At 39.4% G+C, this 23850-nt stretch overlaps 1 protein-coding gene across 5 annotated transcripts in view; it reads right to left on the minus strand.

Annotated features, from left to right (window-relative positions):
• Positions 1–18867, minus strand: part of SLC27A6 (solute carrier family 27 member 6) — a 105108-nt gene extending 86241 nt beyond the window's left edge. For 3 of the 5 annotated variants that reach the window (XM_049873173.1, XM_049873193.1, XM_049873204.1), the window contains exons 1-2: positions 17738–18865; positions 7490–7693 (exon numbers count right to left, since the gene is read on the minus strand). In XM_049873173.1, coding sequence (XP_049729130.1) covers positions 7490–7693; positions 17738–18218 — 685 coding nt within the window. In that variant the 5' untranslated portion in view covers positions 18219–18865. Of the gene's footprint in view, positions 1–7489; positions 7694–17737 lie in introns of all 5 variants that reach the window. The other 2 variants (XR_007515984.1, XM_049873182.1) reach the window with 2 other exon arrangements.
• Positions 18868–23850: the final 4983 nt, after the last annotated feature.

A 23850-nucleotide genomic window follows, 5' to 3' on the forward strand; every position in this document is an offset into this window, starting at 1 on the left:
CCACAGCCTGAATCTAGGATGTAAGACTGTACCAGCCAGATACCAACCTAGGCAATGAACTCTCAAGGACTATCCAAAATCAAAAGAATTGCAACAGGGAACCAGAGAGGTTAATCTGTAAATGACAACATCGTCAGAACAATAAAAGAAGGAATGAACAGTATAGGTATAAAACTTTTCAATGGAGAGGAATGCAAGGCAATACCAAGACTGGTTCAAAGCTAAGAAGATACGGGTAAATTTCAATGTAATCACAAAGAAAGTTAGCAAACCTACCCATCAAAATAAAGAAGAAAAACATAAAGTCTCAATAAAAACAAAAGAAATAAGAAAGAAATCCACAAATAAAAGGAACTCTGCACAGGGGAGTAACAGTAACAAAGAAAATGTTAGCACCACAAAAAAAAAGCACTACAAAGTGACAGCAATAAACTCACACCTATCAATAATTACACTGAATGTAAAAGTCCTAAATGCACCCATAAAGAGACATAGAGTGACAGAATGGATAAAATAAAAAAAAAAAAAACAGGATCCATCAATATGCTGTCTACAAGACACATGCCTTAGAAACAAAGACATAAATTTATTAAAAATCAAAGGATGGAAAAAATATATCAAGCAAATAACTACCAAAAAAAGCAGGAATGGCAATAATAATCTTAGATAAAATAGACTTTAAAACAAAATCCACCATAAAAGACAAAGAAGGGCACTATATAATGATTAAAGGGATGGTCCATCATGAAGACTTAACCATAGTAAACAGCTACACACCCAATCACAGGGCTCCAAAATACATAAAACAAACTCTAAGCACTGAAAAGAGAAACTGACAGTTCCATAATACTAGTAGGAGACTTCAACACACCACTCTTGGTAAAGGACAGAACATCTAGAAAGAAAGTCAGCAAAGATACAGAAGAGCTAAAGAGCACAATCAGCCAACTTGACCTCATAGACATATACAGAACACTGCACTAAACGGCTGCAAAGTACACATTCTTTTCCAACGCCCATGGAATGTTCTCCAGAATAGACCACATCTTAGCCCACAGAACAGCCCTCAACAAAATCCAAAACATTGAGATAATACAAAGTACCTTCTCTGACCACAATGGCATTCAAGTAGAAATAACAACAGGAAGAATAAGGAAAAAAAAAAAAATCAATTACATGGAAACTGACTAACACCTTGCTTAAAAACCACTGAGTAATAGAAGAAATCAGAGATGGAATCAAAAAGTTCCCAAAATCAAACGAGAATGAAAACACATCATACCAAAACCTTTGGGACACAGCAAAGGCAGTCCTCAGAGCTCAATTTATAGCAATAGGTGCACGCCTCAAAAAAAAGAAGAAAGGGACAAAATCTAAACATTAGCTACACAACTTGAACAAATAGGGAACAGCAAAAGAAGCCTACAGCCACCAGAAGAAAGGAAATAATAAAGATCAGAGCAGAAATAAATGAAATAGAGAATAGAAAAACAATAGAAAGAATCTACGAAACCAGAAGTTGGTTCTTTGAAAGGATCAAAAAAATTGACAAACCACTGGTCAAGATGCAAAAAAAGAAAAACAGGAGAGGACGCAAATAACCCAAATAAGAAATGAAATAGGGGACATTACAACAGACCCAACTGAAATAAAAAGGCTCATAACGAGCATCATGAAAAACTACACTCCAACAAATTTTAAAACCTAGAAGAAATGGACAAATTTCTAGAGACACATTACCTACCCAAACTAACATAAAATGACATTGAAAATCTGAACAGACCTAAAATAAGAAAAGAGATTGAAAAGGTAAAAAAAAAAAAAAAAAAAACTCCAAACCAAAAAGAGCCCTGGCCCAGATGGCTTCATTGGAGAATTCTACCAAAGATTCAGAGAACTTATACCAGTACTACTCAAACTATTTCAGAACATAGAAAAGGAAGCAATACTTCCAAATTCATTCTATGAAGCCAGAATAGCCCTGATACCAAAACCAGGCAAAAATATCACAAAAAAAGAAAATCACAGGCCAATATCTCTCATGAATGTAGATGCAAAATTCTCAACAAAATTCTAGCCAAAACAATTAGGCATCATATCAAAAAATAATACACCACGACCAAGCAGGATTCATTCCAGGTATGCAAGAATGGTTCAACATTAGAAATCAATCCACCTAATCCACCACATAAATAAAAAGAAAGAAAAGAATCACATGATCATCTCAATCGATACAGAAAAGGCATTTGACAAAGTCCAACACCCATTCCTGATAAAAACTTTCAATAAAATATGTATAGAAGGGAAATTTCTCAACATAATAAAGGGCATCTATGCAAAACCAATGGCCAACATCATTGTTAATGGAGACAGGCTGAAAACATTCCCCTTGAGAACAGTAATAAGACAAGGATGGCCTTTATCGCCGCTCCTATTTAACATTGTGTTGGAAGTCCTAGCTAGAGCAATAAGGCAAGAAACAGAAATAAAGAGCATCCAAACTGGTAATGAAGAAGTAAAACTGTACCTATTTGCAGATGATATGATACTATACGTAGAAAACCCAAAAGACTCCATGAGAAAACTAGTAGAACTAATAGATTCAGCAGAGTAGCAGGATACAAGCTAATCATACAAAAATCAGTTGGATTCCTATACACCAATAGAGAATGAATAAAGGAAATCAGGAAAACAATAGCATTTATAATAGCCCCTAAAAAATAAAATACTTGGAAATAAATCTAACCGGGGATGTAAAAGACCTATATAAACAAAACTACAAAACACTACTTGGAAGAAACCAAAAGAGATCTACATAAATGGAAAAATATACCATGCTCATGGATAGGTGGACTCAACATTGTGAAAATGACAGTTCTTCCCAAAGTGATTTACAAATACAAAGCAATACTGATCCAAATACCAACAACATTCTTTAAAGAAATGAAAAAACTTATCATTAACTTTACATGGAAAAGGAAGAAGCCCTGCATAAGTAAAGCACTACTGAAGAAGAATAAAGTAGGAGGACTAGCTCTACCTGACTTCAGAACCTACTGTACAGCTACGGTAGTCAAAACAGCCTGGTACTGGTACAATGACAGATAAGTTGACCAATGGAACAGAACTGAGACACCCAGATATAAATCCATCCACCTATGGTCACCTGATCTTCATCAAGGGCCCAAAGTCCACCACATGGGGAAAGGACCATCTTTTTAACAAATGGTGCTGGCAAAACTGGAACTAACTCAGAATGGATCAAAGACCTAAATATAAAGCCAAAAATTATAAGGTTTATAGAAGAAAAAAATAGTATCAATGCTAGAGGCCCTAATATACAGCATTAACAGGATACAAACCATAACCAACAACACACAAACTCTAGAAGATAAGCTAGATAACTGAGATCCTCTAAAAATTAAACACTTATGTTCATCAAAAGACTTCACCAAAAGAATAAAAAGAGAACCTACAGACTGGGAAAAGATTTTTGGCTATTACAAATCAGACAAAGGTCTAATCTCTAAAATCTATAAGACAATTCAATACTTCTACAACAAAAAGACCAATAATCCTAATTAAAAAATGGGCAAAGGAAATGAACAGACACTTCACCAAAGAAGACATTCAAGCCGCCAACAGACACATGAGGAAATACGATCTGTAGCCATCAGACAAATGCAAATCAAAACCACAATGAGATACCATCTCACCCAAGCATTACTGGCATGAATCAATAAAACAGAAAATAACAAATGTTGGAGAGGACGTGGGGAGATCAGAACTCTCATGCACTGCTGGTGGGAATGCAAAATGATACAACCATTTTGGAAAATGATACGGCACTTTCTAAGAAAGCTAGAAATAGAAATACCACATGGTCCAGCAATCCCACTTCTGGGAATATATCCTAAAGAAATAAGAGTCATCACACAAATAGATATATGTACACCCATGTTCACTGCAGCATTGTTCACAGTAGCAAAAGATGGAAGCAACCTAGATGCCCATCAACAGATGAATGGATAAACAAACTGTGGTACATGCACACAATGGAGTATTATGCAATGATAAAGAAAAATGAATCTGTGAAGCATCTCCTAATATGGATGAATCTGACGTGCATTATGCTGAGTGAAATAAGTCAATCACAAAAGGAGAAATATTGTACGAGACCACTACTGTAAAAACTCCCAAAACAGTTTACATACAAAAAGAAACAATCTTTGATGGTTATCAGGGAGGGGTGGGATGGGGATGGAAAAACACTTAAGAGACAATAGATAAGTGGTAACTTTGGTGAAGGGTAAGACAGTACACAATACTCGCAAAGTGAGCACAACCTGTACAAGACAAGGTCCTGGTAGCTCCACAGACACACCCAAACTCCCTGAGGGACCGAATTGCTGAGCTGAGGGCTGTGGGGACCATGGTCTCAGGGAACATCTAGCTCAATTGGCATATCATATTTTATACAGAAAATATTTTACATTCTATTTTGGTGAGTAGCGTCCGGGGACTCAAAAGCCTGTGAGCGGCCATAGAATACTCCACTGGTCTCACCCCTTCGAGAGCAAGGAAGAATGAAGAAAACTAAAGACACAAGGGAAAGATTAGTCCAAAGGACTAATGAACCGTATCTACCATGGCCTCCACCAGACTTGAGTCCAGCACAACTAGATGTTGCCCAGCTACCACCACTGACTGCTCTGAGGGTCCCGGACAGAGCTGGAGAAAGACGTAGAACAAAATTCTAACTAAAAAAAAAAAAGAGCGGGGTTGTTGATCAATGTCATACAATAATGTGTGCACTTGACTGACTGAGGAGAGGCTGGTTTGTTCTATAAACATTCACCTAAAGTTCAATTAAAAAAAAGAATAATAAACTAAAAAAAAAGGAATATTCAGAGAACACAGGGTTGGAAGATAAATATCTTCAAAAATAAATCAAAATATAAGAGAAAGAAAATGAGGTAGAAAAGATTAGAAAATTAGAGACTCAGTCCTGGAGGGACAATTTAAAAATTATGAGTTCTAAGGATGAACGTATGAACGTGCAAAAAAAATTAACCGAAGGAGGAGGAAATGGGCAGAAAGAACAGAAAGAAAGAAGGGTAAGAGGAGGGGAGGCAGAAATTATCTTCAAAACAATATAGAAGTTCCCAGAACTTCAAAACAGGAGTTTCTGGACTAAAAGCCCCACAAATTTCCCAGCAAAATGGATAAATAAGACCAGTCTTAAGACAAGTCCTCATTAAATTACACATTAGTGAGAACCCATAAAAAATTCTAAAAATTCCAAAATTGTAAGAAAACAAAACAAAAAGAGGTGGCACATAAAGTGTCAGAAATTAGAGAGACAAAAGACTTCTTAATATGTATACTGCAAGTCAGAAGAAAATAGAGCAATTCCTTCAACACCTTGTATAAAAATCACTTCTAACCCAGAATTCTATACAAACTATCATTCAAGTGTAAGGGTAGAAAACAAACATCATCAGACATTTGGGGGCTCAAAAATACTTTCCTCCCATGTACTTTTTCAAACAGCTACTGAAAGTAGTACACTGACAAAAGGAAGAGTAAACCAAGGAAATGAATTTAGAATCGAGGAGATCAGAAAATGGAAAGTTGTGGGGGTTCCGAGGATGATGGTGAAGAATAAACCCAGGACAGTAGTTAAGGAATTGGTCAAGACTGAAGCAGTAGGGAAGAAGGCTGTCATAAAGAGATGGCCAAGAAGATGGGCTTGACAAAACACAGACTGTCTTTTTAATACCAAAAGGTAAATTACCCTTTTGTCAAAAGGTTGCACATGACCAGTCAGAGGTAGATAAAAAACCAAGCCAGCAGGCAAGCAAACAAAAACAAGTGTCAATCCCAGGGTAAGGAGATTTGTACATGAATGTTTACTAAATGATGATACTGATCAAACCAAATTTTATGGTGTAACAATATTAGGATGATTCTGGGAAGAGAAAGTTCACCAGAAAGAACATGAGTAGAGGGAGATGATGGAAATAAAAGAAGACAAAACCATCTTCCATTCAGAAAAATCAATAGATACTTCCTAGTATTTACTAGTAAGCATTTATTATGTATCTAGTAAGATACTCATTGCCTTTAGAGACATGGAGGTATTTATAAAAAGAGCTAAAAATACTAAATATAGATGCTTATGGGAAACAGAAATAGAGTGATCAGGGTACTTTCCACTAAAAATATAAAATTATTAGAATTTGTCAATTCTGTGCTTATATAACATTGATATAAATTAATACCAAACAAAAAATTAGCAGTGCTTTTGCTTCAGCCTGTTCTGCAAAGACCTAAAACACCCTGGTGTTAACATTGAAGAATAAGAAGCTGTTACTAGTTCCAGCCTGTTCTCTGGTGGAGAGATAAAATATTGTTTTGAAAACCAGAGTCAAGTTTGATTTTTCCCAAGTAAACTGCCATAAAGATAAACTAGTTAAGTATCTTCTATTGGACTTTTTAAACACTTCATTTTCAAAACTTTGTTCTCTCAAAGTCCAACAACAGACTGAATTTATGCTGACATTTTGATACATACTAGCATTTTCCAGTTGATTTATCAAAGCCGTTCTAATCATAGTCAAAAACACAGTCTGCTCTCCAGTCTAAAAGAGTTCATTGTTAGACTTCAATTAGTAAAAAAAATATATAGTTACATGATTTTATTTTTTATTTTCTTCGACTTGACGGCATTGGGTTTTTTAAAATTTACAATGCTTTTAAAGTTTTCTGTTTGTCACATGTTCCAATTACCCTAAGGAAAACCAGTAGAGCAGGCTATAGGGGCTTAAATTGCAGCTACCCTTGAATTTTTCTTAGGGTTTAAGATTTTACACAAGCATACAGAGAATTGTTTTAAAGTATATTAACAGATTTCTAAATCCGGAAGGAAAATTAGTAACTATTTAAACTAATTAATTTTATACTCAGGAATCTGAGGGCCAGAGAAGCTGACACATTTACTAAAGATTGCACACTGAGTGACTGAGCTGGATTCAACTCATCAGACATCCTGGTACTCTTTGTACTAAACCAAACCAGTTGCCATTGAGTGGATTCTGACATAGAGCAGCCCCACACATTTCAGAGCAGAACTGCTCTCCATAGGGTTTTCATGGCTGTGACCTTTCAGAGCCAGATCACCAGTCTCCCTTCCAATGTGCCTCTGAGTGGGTTCAAACAGCCAACATTTCGGTTAGTAGCCCAGCGCTTAGCTGTTTGCACCACTCAGGGACTCCTACCCTTTGTACTTCCAAATTTTTAAGAATATCTTTTCAAATGAGACAAGGCCCATGTAAACATGGTGACTTGCCAAGTTAAAGCAATTAACTTTTTGTCAAAGTTTGAAAGTTCTAGGATCTAAGCAGCTTAGATCTTCTCAGATACATGCGTTCTCAGATGTTTGGTGACTACACATGACAGAAAACTGACAGGAAGAAGTTGATCATACCTGTTGTTCCTGAGGTAAAAATATAAAGATGAGTAGACTTGAGGTTTGAGGCAACATGGTGTCTGCGTGGCACAGGCTTATCAGGCGCTGTGCTCAGTTTTTCCTTGAGTGAAATCACGCCTTGTGGAACGGAATCTTTCATCCCCCAAACAGTAATGTCTTCTGGAAGACTCTGGAGGATTTCTTCTACAGTTCCAAGCAAATCTGAAAAACAAAGGTTTGGGGACAAATAAACAAAACATAAATCTCAAATCATTTGGCTTCTCTTTGGTTTTCTGTGTATTTTTGAAAGGAAGGCCAGTGGGAACAGAGATAAAATGTAAATGCAATGCTGATTTCCTTCTCATTTGGATCAGTAATATCACAGTCATTTTATGGTTGTTTCAACAGGACTAACTGAAAGGGAAATCTGGTTATCACTTGACTGAATCAAATACAAACAGACCAAGTTAGACTGAACTTTGAGAACTCTACTATGCAGATTTTTTTTTCTATTTTTTAAGCTCTATTCTTTATTCTTTCCTTTGAATCTAAATTCAGAATACTATACTATACATTTTCCTTGCAATACAACAAAACATCTATTTATTCCAAAAAGCCATCTATCTGTCATTGCTTAGTTCTACTTGAATGTAATACATTTGGGGGAAGCCCCTGGCCACTCTGTAATGCCAGAATTGCTGGGACTTGCACATCACCTCAGAGCCAAAAGACAAGTAAGGAGATTAAAAGATGCCCTCTTTCTCTGAACCAGGACAAATAAGTGTAAACGCCTAGTTATATAAATGAATCAAAAATGGCCTCTGTGTATTGGCCACAAGTTTACTTCTTCACAGCAAGCTGAGGCCTGATAGCCCAAGAAGGCTACTGGCACCAAGCTCAAATTTCTACACATCCAGTTGTTTAAAAATACCCAAATAAGGCTGATTTTTATCTACTTAGAGCCAGAGCCTATCTCCTTTATATATCTGTCATGGATTGAATTTTATCCCCCTAAAAACATGTATATCAAATTGGTTAGGCCATGATTCCCAGTATTGTGTGGTTGTCCTCCATTTCGTGATTGTAATTTTATGTTGAGAGGATTAGGATGGGATTGTAACACCATGCTTATGCAGGTCACCTCCCTGATCCAAGGTAAAGGGAGTTTCCCTGGGGTGTGGCCTGCACCACTTTTTATCTCTCAAGAGATGAAAGGGAAGCAAACAGAGAGTTGGGGGCCTCATGCCACCAAGAAAGCAGCACCAGGAGCAGAGGGCGTCCTTTGGGCCTGGGGTCCCTGTGCCTTAGAAGCTCCTCGGCCATGGGAAGATTGAGCACGAGGACTTTGTTCCAGAGCTGACTGAGAGAGAAAGCCTTCCCCTGGAGCCGACCTCCTGAATTTGGACTTGTAACCTACTAGACTGCGAGAAAATAAATTTCTGTTTGTTAAAGCCATCCACTTGTCGTATTTCTGTTATGGCAGCACTAGATGACTAAAGACAATATCCCACTAAACTACAGCCAAAATTTTGCTGAAGATCATTCAAAAGCGGCTGCAGCAGTACATTGACAGGGAACTGCCAGAAATTCAAGCCAGATTCAGAAAAGGACATGGAACCAGAGATATCATTGCTGATGTCAGATGGATCCTGGCTGAAAGCAGAGACTACCAGAAGGATTTTTACCTGTGTTTTATTAACTATGCAAAGGCATTCGACCGTGTGGAACACAACAAATTATGGATGACACTGCAGAGAATGAGAATTCCAGAACACTTAACTGTGCTCACGCAGAACCTGTATTTAGACCAAGAGGCAGTCATTCGAACAGAAAAAGGGGATTCTGCATGGCTTAAAGTCAGGAACGGTGTGCATCAGGCTTGTATCATTTCACCACACTTATTCAATCTTTATGCTGAACAAATAATCTGAGAAGCTGGACTATATGAAGAATGTGGCATAGGATTGGTGGAAGACTCATTAACAACCTGCATTACGCAGATGACACAACCTTGCTTGCTGAAAGTGAAGAGGACTTGAAGCACTCACTGAAGAAGATTAAAGACCACAGCCTTCATTATAGATTACACCTCAACATAAAGAAAACAAAAATCTTCACAACTGGATCAATAAGCAACATCATGATAAACAGAGAAAAGATTCAAATTGTCAAGGATTTCATTTTACTTGGATCCACAGTCAATGCCCATGGAAGCAACAGTCAAGAAATCAAACAACACATTGCACTGGGTAAATCTGCTGCAAAAGACTTCTTTAAAGTGTTAAAAAAAAAAAAAAAAAGCAAAGATGTCACCTTGAAGACTAAGGTGTGCATGACCCAAGCCATGATGTTTTCTATCACCTCATATGCACACAAAAGCTGGACAATGAATAAGGAAGACCAAAGAAGAATCGATGCCTTTAAATTATGATGTTGGCGAAGAATACTGAAAATACTATGGACTGCCAAAAAAAAAGAAAATCTGTCTTGGAAGAAGTACAGCCAGAATGCTCCTTAGGAGTAAGGATGACGAGACTTCATCTCACATACTTTGGACACATTATCAGGAGGCACCAGTCTCTGGAGAAGGACATCATGCTTGGTAAAGTAGAAGGTCAGTGAAAAAGATGAAGACCCTCAAGGAGATGGAGTGACATAGTAGCTGCAACAATGGGCTCAAGCATAACAATGATTGTGAGGATGATGCAGGACAGGGCAGTGGTTCATTCTGTTGTACACAGGATCCCTATGAGTTCGAACTTCCTCGACAGCACCTAACGACAACAACAATAAACTGCACCCAACATCTGGTAGGCATAAGACCCTGTAGTTGCTGCCTTTGGAGCTCTGTGACTTGGAGACTCCCCACCTTACTGCAGAGGGACATCATCTATGGACATGCAAGCTTTCTCCCCTTTCTTTCCCCTCTTCCCCTTCTGTAGGCTCTTTGCTCCCAATTGCCTCCAGAAAACCACCTGTTGTGGGAGACCCCTCCCTGCATATGTCTGTCAAAGTATCTGCCCCATTAAATAGCTGGTTGTGCAAAGCTGCTATCTCATGGTCTTATCTTTTTCCTTATCAACCCCAAATTCCCTCTAATGCACTACAAGCCTTTGAAAGCCAACTAAGAAAAAAGGCTGACTTCCAGAAAAGTCAACAGGATTCACAGTACAGAGGAGGGCATGTTGATGGGACAGGTGAGAGAGGGCTGATGAGTGCTGACCCACCATCAGGAACAGGTGCATCCAAGGCCTGGGTAGACCCAAAAGCCAAGCAGAGAAAAAGGCAGGGGAGTAGGAACACCAATTAAGAACTGGGGTCTTCAGGCCTGAAGGACTTTCGTGTCCTTAGAGGACCAAGGGTCTAGATCGAAATTCGGTGTTCAGAGAGGAAGAGGGATACTTCTCTCAAAAAGTACCTACTGCAAGGATAACAAAAGAGCAACTGTTGAGGTGAGACTAGGTTGAGCTAATCCAGAAGACTGAACAGGACCTCAATGTGGTCAATCATGATGTAATAAAGGAGAAAACATCATCTGTTTAGAAGTAGGCAATAGTAGAGAAGAAGGGAGTTTAAGGATGGGACTAACTCCTAACATGTGCCTGACAACCTTTCTGCCCAGCCACTGAAGGTTGAGAAGTAGGTGTGTCTGCACTGCTACTGGGAAGGACAGGACAGCTGCTTAAAGTCAATTCATCAAGGCTCTTAACACCCATTTGGCCCTCCCTCTGTCTTAGTATCTTAGTGCCGCTGTAAGAAATACCACAAGTGGGTGGCTTTTTAAAGGAAAAAAAAAAAAATCTTCTCACAGTTCTGGGGTTTCAGCCATGCCAATTCCTTCTTTGACAGTAGCCCTGAGTGTTCCTTGATTCCCTGGCAATCTCACATGGCATGTATCTTCCCCCATGAGTGCATATCTGTATCTAATCTGCTCTTTTTATGACTCAGAAATGATTAGATTTATAACCCTCCCTGCTCAAGTACGATCTAATTAACATAGCAAGGAAAACAAGATTACCTCTACAGGTATAGGGGTCAGAATTTCAACCCACATTTTGAGAGGACACAATTCAATCCATAACACCCTCCCTACATAAACAGCACTGTGCCCACTTTCTAGAGGCCCAGTGCAAAGGCTGATCTCTTATTTGCCAACGTGCCATTAAAAATAATGATGGCCACCGTCTAAGATACTCCATTGATCTCACCCCATTGGGAGCATGAAGAAAACCAAAGGCACAAAGGCACAAGGGAAAGATTAGTCCAAAGGACTAATGGACCAAAATTACCACAGCCTCCACCAGACTGAGTCCAGCACAACTAGATGGTGCCTGGCTACCACCACTGACTGCTCTGACAGGGATCTCAGTAGAGGGTCCTGGAGAGAGCTGCAGAAAAATGTAGAACAAAATTCTAACTCACAATAAAAGACGAGGCTTACTGGTCTGACAAAGACTGGAGAAACCCTGAGAATATGGCCCCCAGACACCCTTTTAGCTCAGTAATGAAGTCACTCCTGAGATTCACCCTTCATTCAAAGATTAGACAGGCCCATAAAACAAAAGAAGACTAAAGGGGCACACTAGCCCAGGGGCAAGGACAAGAAGGCAGGAAGGAACAGGAAAGCTGATAATAGAGAACCCAAGGTTGAGAAGGGAGAGTGCTGACATGTCGGGTTGGTAAGCAATGTCACAAAACAATATGTGTACTAATTGTTTAATAAGAAGCTAGTTCTGTAAACCTTCATCTAAAGTACAATTAAAAAAGAACTATTCAAGTGTCCGTCAATAGATAAATGTGGCATATACATGCAACAGAATATTTTTCAGCCATAAATGGAAATGAAGTTCTATGACGATATGGACGGACCTTGAAAACATTATGCTGAGTGAAATAAATCAAACACAAAAGGACAAATATTGTATGATTCCACCTTATATGAAATATCTAGAATATGCAAATACACAGAGACAAAAGTTTATTAGTGGTTACTAAGGGCCTAGGGGAGAGGTAAATGGTTAAGGGCCTAGAGGAGAGGTAAATGGAGAGTTATTACTTAAGGGCACTGAGTTTCTGTTTAGGATGATGAAAAAATTTGGAAAAGGATAGTGGTGATGGTTGTACAACATGGCGAATGTAATTAATGTCACTGAATTGTATACTTAAACATGGTTAAAATGGCAAATGTTTTTTGTGTATATTTTGCCACATTTTTTAACTATTCAAAGGGAAAAAAATAAATAATGATGGCCACCACTTACTGAATATAGACTATATGATCCAGACACTCTGTTGGGTCCTTTACATTTAACTCACACAAGACTGGTGATATTCACTGAGCAGTTGCTGTGTGCTTGCAGTCAGTTTACATCAGAGTTAAGATGCAAGGCTATGTCTGGCTGACTAGAAAATGTGTATTTCTCCCAATCAGCCTTGGCACATATCTGAGGAGACACAACCTCCCTTTAAAATACTATCAGATCTAAAGTCAAAGTGTTCAGGGTAATATGAATAGTCTTTTTAGTTCTCTAGTTATAACTATTTAAGATGTGGTATATTAAAAAATGAGAGAGATCAAAATATATACATGCAAGCAAATCTGAAACCGTGTAGATGTCTAGTATATGTAAAGCACCTTGTGTTTTTAGAGAGTCACGACCCTTAACACTTGGCAACACTGATATAAAATAACACAACAAAGAAATCCCAATGTTATCACTACTCTCAAAACTAGTTACTGAATGGATAGCAGAGAATGGACGATTTATTAGCAAAAATATGCAAATAAATAGCAAGTTAGCAAATGCCCATATGTACTGCATAGTTTTTAGTTCAGTCATTCATTCATTCATTCATTCATCAAATATTTATTGAGCACTTATTTTGTGCTAAGCCCTGAGAATTTACCATCGAACAAACCAAATTTACTCAGCTCAAAGAACATATAGTCTAGTTCTGGGCCTATTCCTCAAGGCTCCACAAATATCTGTTTGCAAATTGGCTAACAGAACTTTACCATTCCACTGGGTCACTGAGGATAACCCTAGCACACCTGAGACTTAGGGGTTCAGTGGAAAAGGCACTGAGAGAAGGAAAACGGAGGGTGATGAGGTAGATGGAAGGAGAAAGGGAAAATAGAGAAGAGGGAAGCAAGAGAGAGAAACAGAAGGGAAGAGAAAAGATGGAAATAAGGATCAGGAGTAGAAGGTAGGACAAAGACAAAGCTGAACTAAACAGGCTTTATGGATTAGAGTCAGAAGATCTGGATTCCAGTCCTCAGGCTGCCTCTTCTAGATGCACGAGTTTGAGAAGATAACTAATCTACTTTAAACTATGCTTCCCCACTTAAAGGCTAATATTTACCTCTTATGGTTGTGGTGAAAATCACATAAGATAATAATTGTAAAAACAGTTTGTAGTCTATCAAGTACTTTAAAAATGGAAGGGATTGTTGTGATGATGATGGTGGTGATGATAAACATGTCAAACCGTATAGAGATAATTACACACAATTTTTAAAATAATATACAAGCATCCCAACATTTTTTGTTGTTGTTGTTGTTGTTGTAAGTAAAGAAAAAAGCATAAATAGGTAGAAAATCTTGGAAGCAGATACTACTTGCAATATCAGAGTTGAAAGGTTTGTGGGGGGAAAGACTAGGTTTAACCTAAAACTATTTAATTTTCAGTAAACACTGAAATTTGGGTGGCCACTTGATACACCTTCTAAACCAAACTACACAGATATAAGACTTTTTTGCAAGTATTTTTGAGTCTTCAGACTACAAGGGAAGGAAATAATCATTTTATAACCTTTTAACATTTTCTGGTTATCTGCGTATAACAAACCTAATGACTTAATATTGGCAACTGTTTTATTTTTTACTATTTTTATATAACCTGAATGCACATTTTTTTCATAATTTTATCAAAACAGGATTGACAGCCCCAGAAGCAACCAGATATATAGTATATAGTACAGCAGAGTATTAAATCAGAGACTAGACTTTGAGTCCCTGCTCTGCAACCTACTAGTTGTGTTACCTTAGATAAGTTACTTAATTTCCCCCCTCACTTTCCATAACATAGTACTGAACCTCCCCCTCAGAATCACTACCAGTGCCTTGCACATAGTCAGCCTTCAGTAAATGGCAACTGTTTATATTATTGTTAACGACAAAACAAGAATAACATTCACCAAGTGGCTTAGCTGATACCTTTCCTTTTCCCTGTTCCCAGAAACAGAATTAGCAGACACCTGTCATGACTGAAACTTCACCTATCACCAGAGATATTATCTGGCCTGTAAAATCTGCTTGAAATTGGTTTCACGTAATTTCTGAAAAACAAAAATTTTGCTCAAACATACCAAAATAAAGTGCTTAAGGTCCTATTCCAAACATACTACTTGCTAGTCTTATAAACCCATTGCCGTCGAGTCGATTCCAACTCGTAACAACCCTATAGGACAGGGCAGAACTGCCTCATAGGATTTCCAAAGAGCAGCTGGTGAATAGCACTGCTGATCTTTTGGTTAGCAGCCATAGCACTTAACTACCATGCCACCAGTCCTTCTTACGGGTAACACCAAATTAAGTTGTACCAGCAAAATCCAAATGCGATTGCCTATTGACAGCCCCAGGATGATTCTATAATAATAATAGCAATTATTTCAATTCACCAAGGATCTATGTGGCACATACCAGTCACTATACTAGCCACTTTGCAAAAGTGATGCAATTTAATCCTCAGAATTACCTATAAATTAGATGATATCATCACCATTTTACAAATAAAGTGAGACCCAGGTGGTTGATACTCTTGTTTTCATCACATAACTAAGAAATGTTAGATTACAAATGAAACCAGTACATTCTCCCTGGGGATATAATGATTTAATAATTCTCACTGAGAATCTGGAAACACTGGTGGCATAGTGGTTAAGAGTTTGGCTGCTAACCAAAAGGCTGGCAGTTCAAATCCACTAGGTGCTCCTTGGAAACCCTATGGGGCAGTTCTACTCTGCCCTAGAGGGTCGCTGTGAGTCAGAATCGACTCAACAGCAACAGGTTTGGTTTGGTTTATTGAGAATCTAAGACTTCTAAAATTTACAGTTCTCAAAACTATATATGTGTGTGTATATATATATATTGCTCACTGATTATAGACTCAGGATGCCAAGAACATAATATTTTGGAGCAAGAGTTTAAATACTGAAAAAGTAAATGTGATTTAGGCCATATCTTACAAAAAAAAAACCTACTAATTGACCAAAATATAATTGTCTCATCTTCAAAAGCATATGTAATTTATATGTTTTGGAGACACTCTAAAAATAGTAAGATTTAAGGTTGATTTCTCCAGCTACTGACTTACTGAGCAAATGGACTAAAAATCCAGCAACCCAAAGTGGCTCTTTATATAAAAACTGGCTTTTGGTGTTAAAAACATAAACAAGGAAAGAAGGCAATTAGTATTTGGCAAGAAAAGTGAGAGCTGGCAGAAGTCAAACTGTGAAAGTAATTGGTTCTAATTAAGCAACAACTCAGTCAACAGCAAAGTGTAAGTGGTCTATTTTGAGAGGTAACTAGCCTCACAAACTTCAGGAAGAATCCCTCAGGAGACTGGCTAAGGGATGCTTCTCAGGTTGGCCTCAACATCATTGCCACAGAAATCACTTCAGGGATACTGTGGTCCTCGTAGTTTGCTCTTCTAAGGAGAATTTCTGACTTGATTAGCTTCTAAGCATAATTTGGGATTTACATTTGCTCCAGAAACTCAGCGATCTAAATTAGATTGAGCAAAAATGCGAGCCGTGGGATGAAATGTCAGAATATATCCAGAGATGAACTGTGAGGCTCTCTCCTGATGCATTCACATTTTCACTTCCTCTGCACAAGTGGTAAACATTGTTTCACTAAGTTATCAAAACTCTATGGAACTCATTTTTTTTTTTCCTACTCATTGCTATTGTGCACTGAAGCTTTATTCCATCAGTTAGCCTCCTTCCAAGGTGAGAGGCTGAAGTTCAGCCTTGGAGGATATGACTGCTGAGTGAAAGAATGAACAAAAAGTACACAAAGGAGGCTTCTGGTTCCTCCACTCCTATAGCTTAAAAAAAAAAAAAAAATTTTTTTTTTTTTTTAAATAAGATAAAATCAGTGTTCAAGAATAAAGATGTTGCTACTTTGTAAGGTCACAAGCTGAGCTGGAAGGACAACAGGAACTAGGAAGAGTGATTGCCTTGAACAACTCGCCCTTTTTCTGTATCCTGCCTAACTCGTTTTCATGTGCCCTGCAAATATTATGATAAATATTATCTAGTGTTCTGTGCTTTAGGTATCACTGGCATATAGAAGTATTTTTCCACATCGCGCTGTGAATTTAAAACCTCTGTATTAGGTATCAGTATATATCTGTTAATCCAAAATACTCAAATATTTTCACTAAGGTCCTTGTCCTGCCATTTAGATTTCACCAAGAACACACATAAACTATTTAGATTACACCAAATAAGTATCATTTTTCACAATTCAATCCGATTTGTTAAGCAACTCATTTTCCTAGGTTCTTTTAAAATGTTAAACAAGGCACTGAACCAAAGACTTTTCTTCATAATTACTGTGAATGTATATATCCAAAGCAATCCTAACTCCACTGGGGGCAAAACAAAGGTAAGAACTTGAAGAAAATGATGGAGAGGCTGGGGGGAGAAGGAAGAGAGAAGCGCCTGGAGTGGCCAACAGCCTTCCTACTGGCTCAGAGGTGGGAGCCCAACCTTGCTGGGCGTCCTAGCAGGCAGTGTAAAATAAGAGCAGACATGAAGATAGGAATGCGTGTATTTCAGAGTAAACGTATTTCTTCTGCAAAGGCAGTCAACCTTGTTAGTCTTATAATGAGAGTCAGGTAGATGTTCCAAAAAGAAATCAAGACAACTTTTGTACTCATCAAGTATTTTGCCAGAACTGATAAAATTTAGAACTTGGTAAGTTCTACCTCTCCATGTTCTTGAACTCACTGAAGGTACTGATTGGAAAACTGCCCCTTCCCAAAAGAGTAGGAAGCACAGATTTCATAAAAGTTTACTGAAACAATCTTGATATTCACTACTCTACAATCAGCAATGGAACTTTAAAACCACTCTATACCCTTAACATGCACACTACATCACACACCCAAAGCATTAATTGTGAACTGTTCTAAGGAAAAAGGAGGGCAGGAAGGGAAGGCAGAGTCTGCACACGCCCACCAAACCCCATACTCTACCTGCGCCCACGACGAGGGCCCTGGGTTCACAGCTACAGATGCAATGCAGGAGGGACTTGGAGCGGATATTGGAGTTGAGGAAGGCCACCACGCAGCCCAGCTTGGCCAGGCCGAACCACACGTGGACAAAGTCGGGCTCATTGCTCATCAGCAGGGCTACCGTGTCCCCCTTTTTCAGCGTGGACTGGTTCAAGAAAACATTGGCCACTCTACTGCTCCTTCTGTCCACATCTTGATAGGTGTAGACGTCTCCCTCATAGATGACAAAAGGTTTATGGGGCTGCCTTTTAGCATGGCTCAGGAATTTATCCAGCACAGTGACCAGCTCCCCTCTCAGTCCGAACATCTCGATCCGCAGTCCAACGCGCGCTACCTTCAGCAGGTACCAGAAGTCGTGCCAGAAGTAAGGGAACAAGAGTTTCTGCATGAAGTGCAGGAAGGCAATTCCAGCCCCGATTCCTGTTAACCATGATAGAAGCATGGATGCCGCAGAGCCAAAAGACAACTCTGACCCCAGTCCTACCACCGACCTTCTCTTCCAGGAGCAGCTCTCTGCGGAGAACGCCCCTCACCGCTCAGGTCTGGCACCTGCAGTTGCGGGGTATCCAGCGGAATAGAATCAGAGGTTTGCTCTGAGAAAGCACCCCGGGGCGCTGGAGATAAGACTCGGGACACGGGGCGGGGGGGGCCGTGTAGACCAAAGAGGGCCAGGTTCTTGCCCGAAATCAACGCAGTCACTCGCAGGGGCCTCGGAACTTACCAGCCCGATCACCTCTCGTGAGCCCCGACGGCGGCCAGTACCCTGCCCGGGTTCTTCCAAACTTTCTAGACACTTTCCAGCGGGCTCGGTCAGTCCGGGGCTCCTCTGCGGCCCTAGGCCAAAGCCCCCGCCCTCAGGAGAAGCAGCTCAAGCAGGTGTTCTCCTCCCTCGGGGGATTCTTTCGGCAGCTGCAACTTGGAGGCTGAACTTGGAGGTGGCGACTGCTGAGAAATGCAGCCCTTTCTCGTTTCGAACAGCCAGAAACCGCGCAGGGTCTCGGGGCCACGCCTCGGCCGGGGAGCCCCCAGAGCCAGCAGGGTACCCGGCCCCGCAGCGCCGCCTCCGCCCCGCCCTTGCTCCTCGGCCCCCCGCTCGCAACGCCCCATCCGAGTCCTGGAGCTCCTCTCAGACGCACAGTGTCCCTGCAAACTGCTCCCGGGTGACCGCCGCGCTTGGGGAAAGAGGCTGCCTGCCAGCCCGGACGCAACTCCCCCTCCTCCGAACAGCGGCCCAGCCCCAGCCGCGTAACACATGGAACCGCCCGCGCCCCCTCGCCAGCTCCTCCCTTAGCGCGCGTCCCACCACCTGGGCACTTGTGCCCTCAGGCCGGCTGAAACTCCAGGGACAAGGCCCGGGGTCCTACCCTTTGTCAGGGATCCCGGAATGTGTAGCATGGGAGGCGGGGAGTGAGGGCACCAAGCTGCAGGAATTGGGGGGTGGGGGCGCATCTGCTTGGGGGCCCTGGCAAGGCTGAGAAGGTGGAAGGTTACCCACAAGAGGTCATTCATTAATCAACAAACAATGGAGCCAAATTAGATGATGGAGAAGCAAGGTGAAAATTTGTAAAAAAAAAAAAAAAATTAAAGCACAAAACAACAACAAAAAAAACTGTCCCAAAAGTGTGTGTGTGTGTGTGTGAGAGAGAGAGATGGTAAAAATTATGATATTTATGAATTGGAAGATCCAGGAATGAAATTTTCTGAGGGAGAAAGGAATAGGAACTCTTTGTGTGTAAAAACATTATAATATTGGCTTGTTTATCCCAAAAAGTATTTTCAAAAACTTATAAATTTGTACTTGGAATTCTATCCTTAAAGTGTTTAGACAGTGCTTTGTACAGAGTCAGTTTTCCAAAAATACTGATTGGGGAGCTTCAGTCCACATTCACACCATATTAAAAATAAAAACAAAGTGTAAAATGTTGACTGTTCTCTGTCCTTAAAAATAGCAAGATTTTTTTTTTTTCAGTTAGGTCCTTTGAAGAATTATCAGGACTTCAAACTAAGGATTGTATAGGTTGGGGGTGGTGGTGGAGAGAAAACAGAACTAAATGGAAAGAGTAACAAAATTTTCTACAAAGCTGATATTTTACTAATAATAAAAGGACTGAGGGCTATTTAATTACATATATTTTCCTACCAGAGGCCATCATCCCAGCTTCCTGCTTTTATAAAAGTGTGTATAAATGGTTAATTGCATGTGTGGCAATAATTAAGCATTGCTCAAGCTTTTCTTCCTCCTTCTCTTTTATGTTCTACAGCTGAGTTCTAGCTACCTTCAGATTTCCTAATAAAAGGAAACTTGATAATTCCAAAGGTAGATGGATCCATTAATCTGAAAAATGATTACTTTGAAGTCACAGTGAAGATCCCAGAAATGACACAGGCTCTTGAAACTGTTTTGTGTAATTGAAGAAATTCTTTTCAATTTATTGACAAGTTCTGGTCGTCTCAATTCAGTAGTATTTTTCTGCTACCAAAAATAAGTATTTGCATCAAGAAATGCATTTTTGAAATTCCATCTTTTTTCTGCTAGCTGTAGTCTGATTCAGTCACCTCCTGGAAAACATTTGAAGCAAAGAGTGAAATAAGGAGCAGTCAGCCTCAGATTTTGGGATTTTCAGTATGAGTAAAATCTGTTGTTGCCCCACTGTGTGAGGGAGAAAAGGAGTGGGGAAAGCAATGTAGGTTTGCCATCTTTTTATTTTGTTAAACTTAAAACATCAAGCACAACATTACAGTAATTTCCATCTACTGTCACCATTGTACTGGAGCCCTGGTGGCATAGTGGTTAAGAGTTTGGCTGCTAACCAAAAGGTTGGCAGTTAGAATCCACCAGGCGCTCCTTGGAAACCCTATGGAGCAGTTCTGCTCTGTCTTCTAGGGTCACTATGAGTCAGAATCAACTCGATGGCAATGAGTTTGGTATGGTTTGGTCACCATTGTTTCATAAAAGGGAAGAATTTACTTTAATATTAAAAAGAAAAAAAGGGCATACCGTTAAAGGATTCAAAAAGCATCCAAACCCATTGCTTTTGAGTAAATTCCAACTCATAGCAACCCTATAGGACAGAGTAGAACTGCCACATAAGGTTTCCAAGGAACACCTGGTGGATTCAAACTGCCGAGCTTTTGGTTAGCAACTATAGCTCTTAACCACTATACCACCAGGGTTTCCATCATAAAAGATAGTCTTTTAAAATGAATAAAATTAAATTCATGAAAAACTCATGTTATGTTGTTGTTGTTGTTAGGTGCCGTTAAGTTTGTTGCAACTCATGCAACCTAGTGTACAAGAGAACCAAACACTCTCCAGTCCTGCACCATCCTCACAATCATTGCTAAACTTAAGCGCATTGCATCGTTATAGCCACTGTGTCAATCCATCTCATTGAGGGTCTTCCTCTTTTTTGCTAACTCTCTACCTTATCAAGCATGATGTCGTTCTCCAGGGACTAGTACCTCCTGATAACATGTCCATAGTATGTGAGACGAAGTCTTGCCATCCGCTCTTCCAAGGAACACTCTGGCTGTACTTCTTCCAAAACAGACTTGTTCATTCTTCGGGCAGTCCACAGCATATTCAATATTCTTTGCCAACACCATAATTCAAAGGCATCAATTATTCTTCAGTCTTATGTTATACTTACTTCTATTTTTATTATGGACCTTCTAAAGCCATTCCAAATCATGGAACTAAATTTTTAGCAGCTACTGGTATAAATAAATCTAGAGCAACTCACCGTAAATGTGAGACAGTTTGATTTATTAGGAAGAAATACAAGCATATGTTGCCAACATTTGTATTAGCCGAAACCAATTTTGTGCCTGAAATCTCACCATGAAAAAGGGAATCAATGAAAATCTTGGAAAATCTTGGGATACTTAGCAGCATCATCTGTATTTCTATTTAGCCCATTTGCCTGTCCCTATTTTTTTTTTCCAGAAGTTTTGCATTCATTCTCAAATACTGCCAAAGACAGCTCAGTAAAGAGAATATAATTTTTAGTTACAGTTGTTAGTTATAGTGAAATGGACCAAAAAAAGAAAAAGAAAAAACAGTAAAAATTAGTTGTGAGTGAATTTATCATTTAAAGTGAAAAGAAATAAACACATGCATAAAATTTAGATATTTCTGTTAGCATTACTTTTAATAGGGGACAGCGCAATATTTTTTAGGTCCCCTTTAGGAAATATAGGAATTTTATGTTTTTAATGTTACTTGAAAATAAAAATATTGTGACTAATTGCAAATCAAGCAAAAGGAAAAAAGCTTGCTTTTTCTTTTTTAATCTACATATACTTTTCTCAGCGCCTTCCCATTTCTGATTTGACTTTCCTATTTAACCCACTACCAACCCTCTGTACTCTCAGCTCTGTTGAGGATGAGTTGTTTAGTGAGTTGACCAAAGTAAGACTGAGTAACACTGTATGAGGGACACCAACTCATCTTTATGCTATTGGAACTTAAGGATTTTGTTTATCATCGTAACTTAAGAACTTTGACTCCGTGCAGTCAAATCATTTGTCTGGAAGTCTTCTAATGAAAGTTCACAGAATTTCATTATTCTGGATTATGAGAGGTTTGGATGAGAAGGAAGAGGTTCACACAGGTCCTCAGTGATGCTAGTGTTACTGTCAATACACCACTATGAGTGTTTGCTACAGGCCAAGAAGCCCTGGTACCTAGTTGCAGCTGGGACTTAGGGAACTGGATGGAGGATTTAGATATGTAAGAGGGATGGCCCAACCCCATTGCCATCAAGCTGATTCCTACAGGACAGGGTAGAACTGCCCCATATGGTTTCCAAGGGTGTAAACTTTACAGAAGCAGACTGCCACATCTTTCTCCCCAAGGAATGGCTAGTGGGTTCGAACCACCAACCTTGCAGTTGGTAGCTGAGTGCTTAATCACTGCATCACTAGGGCTCCTAAAGGAGATGGATACCTCTAAAAAGGAGGATGAGAATGTGCTGAATGTAAGATTCACCCACTTTACAATTCTGTACAGGAGCAGGGTCCTGCTCAATTTTTCATCATTGCTTTAGTCTCTGATCGTAGCTTGGTTCTTCATAGGCATCATACAATTTAATGTTTGTATTAATGGGTAATCATTCCCCAGAGTGTTATTCCACACAAGGACTCATGAAGCAAACTCAACATTAAAGACAAGGAGTGCTGTTAGAGAGCTGGGAGGTATTACCATTACTACACGTGTTGCCTTAGACACATCAAACACTTCTTAAAATATCAAATTTTTATAGCAACAAATGTGACTCTATATTAACAGTCTTGGGAACAAGTATCAAACAAATTAAATATGTAACTATGATTTTTTCCACAAATTACAAATTATGTCCAGAAATCTATGCCAGTCGGGATCTTGCCAAGAAAATATTTTATGCATGTATTTTATTCATGGTCTTTGAAAAGAGCATTCTTATATCCAGGCACCTGTGGTTATGACAATTTCCCCTTGCTCATAACTGGGGACATCGACTATTTGGAGAAGATGTTTATGTAAACAAAGTTCTATCGCTGACTCTGAGTCCTCAGGGCAGCTTCATTTCTATTTTATAAGCCACCTACATGAAGACAAGACTTTTGATCATTAGTGAGATAAATCAAAGAAACTCGTCGGCAACTTTTATTAGGAATTAAAAATGCCCTGAATGTTGCAGAGAGTTGTCTCACGAGGTCTAAGGCTTTGTCTCCATGGAGTAAGAGGGGAGACGGAGAGTTCTGAGGCTCAGAAGGTGTTTATTTTCTCTTGAGAGAGCCCACAAATTTACATACTTAAATTTATTTTTTTTTTTAATTTTTTTTTCCATTGACTTGATTATAAAAGTTTATTTCTTGCTAGGTAGGCAGGTGATCCAGGGCTGGTACGACTCTGCAGTCCTCAACTTGTGGATTCAAGGCGGCTGCTCCAACTCACCCTCCCCCCGTTGTCAGGATGGTGAAAGGGCATCCAAGAAGTCATGACCACTGGTGGTTCTTTGTTTTGGTTTTATTTTTCACAAATGAAAATTTTCCAACATACAGAAAGGTAGTAAGAATAGAATAATGATGAC

This window comes from Elephas maximus, chromosome 2, assembly GCF_024166365.1.
Source record: "Elephas maximus indicus isolate mEleMax1 chromosome 2, mEleMax1 primary haplotype, whole genome shotgun sequence".
Classification (NCBI taxonomy): domain Eukaryota; kingdom Metazoa; phylum Chordata; class Mammalia; order Proboscidea; family Elephantidae; genus Elephas; species Elephas maximus.